This window comes from Sinocyclocheilus rhinocerous, unplaced genomic scaffold (assembly GCF_001515625.1).
Source record: "Sinocyclocheilus rhinocerous isolate Xijiao unplaced genomic scaffold, SAMN03320098_v1.1 scaffold564, whole genome shotgun sequence".
Lineage (NCBI taxonomy): Eukaryota > Metazoa > Chordata > Actinopteri > Cypriniformes > Cyprinidae > Sinocyclocheilus > Sinocyclocheilus rhinocerous.
Genome location: NW_015645070.1, coordinates 8,041 through 11,833, shown reverse-complemented (window position 1 = coordinate 11,833; position 3,793 = coordinate 8,041). Strand labels below are relative to the sequence as shown.

Here is a 3,793-nt window from a genome sequence, read left to right as displayed (position 1 = left end):
GGCAGCAGCTCTCGTGTTGTGATTGCTGGAACTGGCGCGCCACACGTCCCTCCACCTCAGAGCAAGACAGGGAGGTTTGCTAAAAAGAAAATCTCTTACATTAAGACAACAGTTTAACTCAAGTGGCTAAATAGGTTAAAATGGACTTTACGGTGGCTTAAATATATATTTGTGTTTGACTGACGAGCTCAAGGACAGTGATGGATAGGAAAGGAAACATGCTGCGCGCCACTTCAGCTGGGTACCGTTTACCGGACCGACCCAATGGTCCTCTCGCCTCTCAGTCCTCGGTCTCAGTGTTCGGGCATTCAGCGGGCAGGCCACGAAACACCGGTGAGACACCGGCGCAAGACGATGATACCCGAGATCCGGTAAAACAGGACCAGGTTTGGAGAGAGTTTGTGCGCGCGGAGCGAACCGGTGTGAAAGAATGGTAAGAAAGAGAATTTCATTCACTTTCTTAGAAATGTCATGGAGTTGCCGGTTTGTTTTCTCACTTTCTCTGGAGTTACGTTACTAATCTTTTCTTTCACCTCTTAAATGTGGCATTGTTTGACCCGTTATTTGATACGGGATGGATTGTGGTTGACCAGCCGCCCCCTGGACGGTGTGCGTTACGGTTACTCATCTCTTGTTCTTTACCAACTACTGTATATATACAGCCGTGGTTACTGTACACAAAACCTCCATCGTATAATAAAACGATCACAATTTCGCTTCTAAATAATTCATTGCATCGTATCGTCTGGAGATAGGAGAAGATCATGCTGTAAAATGCTTCATTATTGTTTTATCACAGGGAGAAGAACTGGAGTTTCCTGATGAACTTTGACCAGCTGGTAAGAAACCCACTTATCAGTGATGACCCAGAACTGTTACTCATGAGTTTTATTGCAATATTGTTCAAATGTAAATTTAATTAACATATATTGCAAATATAAATTACTATACTGTTTAAAAGTTTGGGATCAGTAAGATTTTCCTAAAACAATTTAATATTTTTTAATATTCTGAGAAAGGATGCATTAAATTGATCAAAAGTAACAGTAAATACATTTATGGTTACAAAAGATTTACAATTCAGATAAATTATGTTCTTTTGAACTGTTTATTCATCAAATAATCCTGAAAAATTGTATTGTAAAATGATTTTGAAGGATCATGTGACACTCAAGACTACACAGTAATGACTGCTTAAAATTCAGCTTTGCCATCACAGGAATACATTATATTTTAAATTATATTTAAACAGTTGTAATAATCTAATTAAAAACAAATTGTAATAATATTTCAGAATACTACAGTTTTTACTGTGTTCTTAATGAAATTCATGCAGTTTGGGTGAGCATAAGAGACTTCTTTAAAAAAAAATCTTGCCGACCCCAAACGTTTGAACAGTAGTGTATATTTGATCATTTTCAATGAACTTATATTACAATTATTTGCATCTATTGTTTGAAATAGTTATTGCTCTTTCTAATAAATTATTTCATGCAATCATTCATTTTTGTTAGTTAAGTAGTTGTAAAATATCATTCAAATGAGGTGGAGATAATATCAGTTTGCATGCATGGGACTGGTCAGACTTCATGTTCACATGATGTTATTTCTACTACTAATAACAATAATGATAATGATTTATATGTGACCTTGGACCACAAAACCATTCATAAGGGTCAATTTTTCTGAAATTGAGATGTATACATAATCTGAAATTGTAATCAAGAATCATGAAAGCTGAATAACTAAGCTTTCCATTGATGTATGGTTTGTTAGGATAGGACAATATTTGGCCGAGATACAACTATTTGAAATCTGGAATCTGAGGGTGCAAAAAAAATCACAATGTTGAGAAAATCGCCTTTAAAGTTGTCCAAATGAAGTTCTTAGCAATGCATATTACTAATCAAAATTAAGTTTTGATATATTTACGGTAGGAAATGTACAAAATATCTTCATGTAACATGATTTTTACTTAATATCCTAGTGATTTTTGGCATAAAAGAAAAATCGAAAATGTTGCCCCACACAATGTATTGTTTGCTATTGCTATAAATACACCTGTGCTACTTATGACTGGTTTTGTGGTCTAGGGTCACATATTTATAGTTCCCTCAATACATGCTCAAGGTGCTTTACGAAGCATTTATTATTATTAATATTATTTTATTAAAGCTATCGTTCATCTTTATTTTTAGGTGAATATTGTCATGGTCAGTTGTCATGATGGATGCATTATTAAGCTGCATTATTAAGCCTGTATGTCAATTTAGTTGTATTTCCCCTGTCACTCTCACAGGGCCATCCGCGTACAGAAACTCCTCTCCCCAGCTCTGTGTCTTTATACTCAGACAGAGTCCCAAACACCAGGAACCAAATGTTCGGCAGCGGCCTGTACACTGAGCTGGGCAAAGAGCTGATTCGCCTGGACAATCTGCTAACCCTGACAGCGAACCACCGCAAGACCAAAAGGAATCCAGAGATGCAACCCTGCTGAGGTTTACCAGGCAAAGGATCTGTTCAGAACACTGTATTAGCAGAGATTTGTTGCCTTCTCTAGAGACCTTCCCTTGGGTCGTTTGGTTTGTCTTGCCTTTACCTGTATAACAAACTCAAGGGTGTTCAGTGGGTGACTGTTTGTTTTGTAAATGTATTTTTTTCTCTGGACAGCCCAAATACCAGCGGCCAACCTGTGTACTGTATGTATGTGTGTGTTTGTTGTTTGTTTTGACAGTGTGTTGAGAGTTTTTATATGTTTCTAATGTTTTTATATTAGATTTTGTGATGACATTAATATGCATCTCTCAGAGTACTGTAATATGTTGATAAAGTAAAGATGCAGTAAAGATGACCCTGATTTTAGAATATACTATTTGCATATTCATTTTTTAGATGAACGCCGTTACTCAGTGTATAAATGCTAATTAGTTACAGAACTGGATTAAAACTCCTAGATCAGAGAGATTTATTTTTCTGTACTTGAAAGGGTTAGATTTGTTTGCATCTCAAGAGAAAAGAGGAATTAGATGTGTCGGGTAATTCTTCACGGTTCAGTTTACAAATAGTCCTAGCCAATTTAGACATTTTATCCATGGAACATTAGAGGATTAGAACTGGAATATTTTGCCAAGACCTTCTACATTTGTAATGTTTAAAAATATATATCTTGCCAAATTATATTCCAATAAAGTTTTTCTTCTTTTAAACGGCTACACTGTGTGCCTTCTTTTTGGCCACAGATGTGATGACAGTCAAAAGAGATTTCAAAATACATTCTCTTATATATATTTTTTAATTTAGGAGTAAATACATTTTTTAAAACTTAATTTTTTAATTAAGAGGGATGAAATGCTTTTGACAGGCCAGATCACTGCAGCTCCTAATGGCTTGAACTTTTTATTTTCCTAGTAATTTTATGTGTAATAATTATGATTGATTTGAAACTTGAGGAAGGGTAGGAATGCATAAAATGGAGAGTCGGTTTAATCTAGCTTGTGATACCAAATATATTTCAGGTAATATTACTACAGCCAGGTTGTTTCTCATGTGTGTCCCATTAGAGATAAAACTCGCCCTCTAGTGGACGAAATTGCCTTCTTAACAATATCAACAAGTGAAAATGTACTTCATAATGGAGTTGCACCGACAAGAGGTCGCTGTTCCACTCATTCATTAGGAGGTTTTGTTGCTTTAGTGTTCCTCGCGCTACTTCAAAATTGGTTTGAGAATAAATTCATAAAGGACTGAATTTTATGAATAAACCAATAGGCCATTTATGAGGACCAACTGCCAT

General features: G+C 35.7%; 1 protein-coding gene across 1 annotated transcript; it reads left to right on the top strand.

Moving 5' to 3' along the window:
• The first annotated feature begins 200 nt into the window (after positions 1 to 200).
• LOC107705367 (uncharacterized protein C2orf50-like) lies at positions 201 to 2,558 on the top strand. Its single transcript, XM_016508625.1, has 3 exons — positions 201 to 433; positions 800 to 839; positions 2,300 to 2,558. Exons 1-3 carry the CDS (start codon positions 201 to 203, stop codon positions 2,495 to 2,497), a joined length of 471 nt encoding a protein of 156 aa, XP_016364111.1. The 3' UTR covers positions 2,498 to 2,558.
• Positions 2,559 to 3,793: the final 1,235 nt, after the last annotated feature.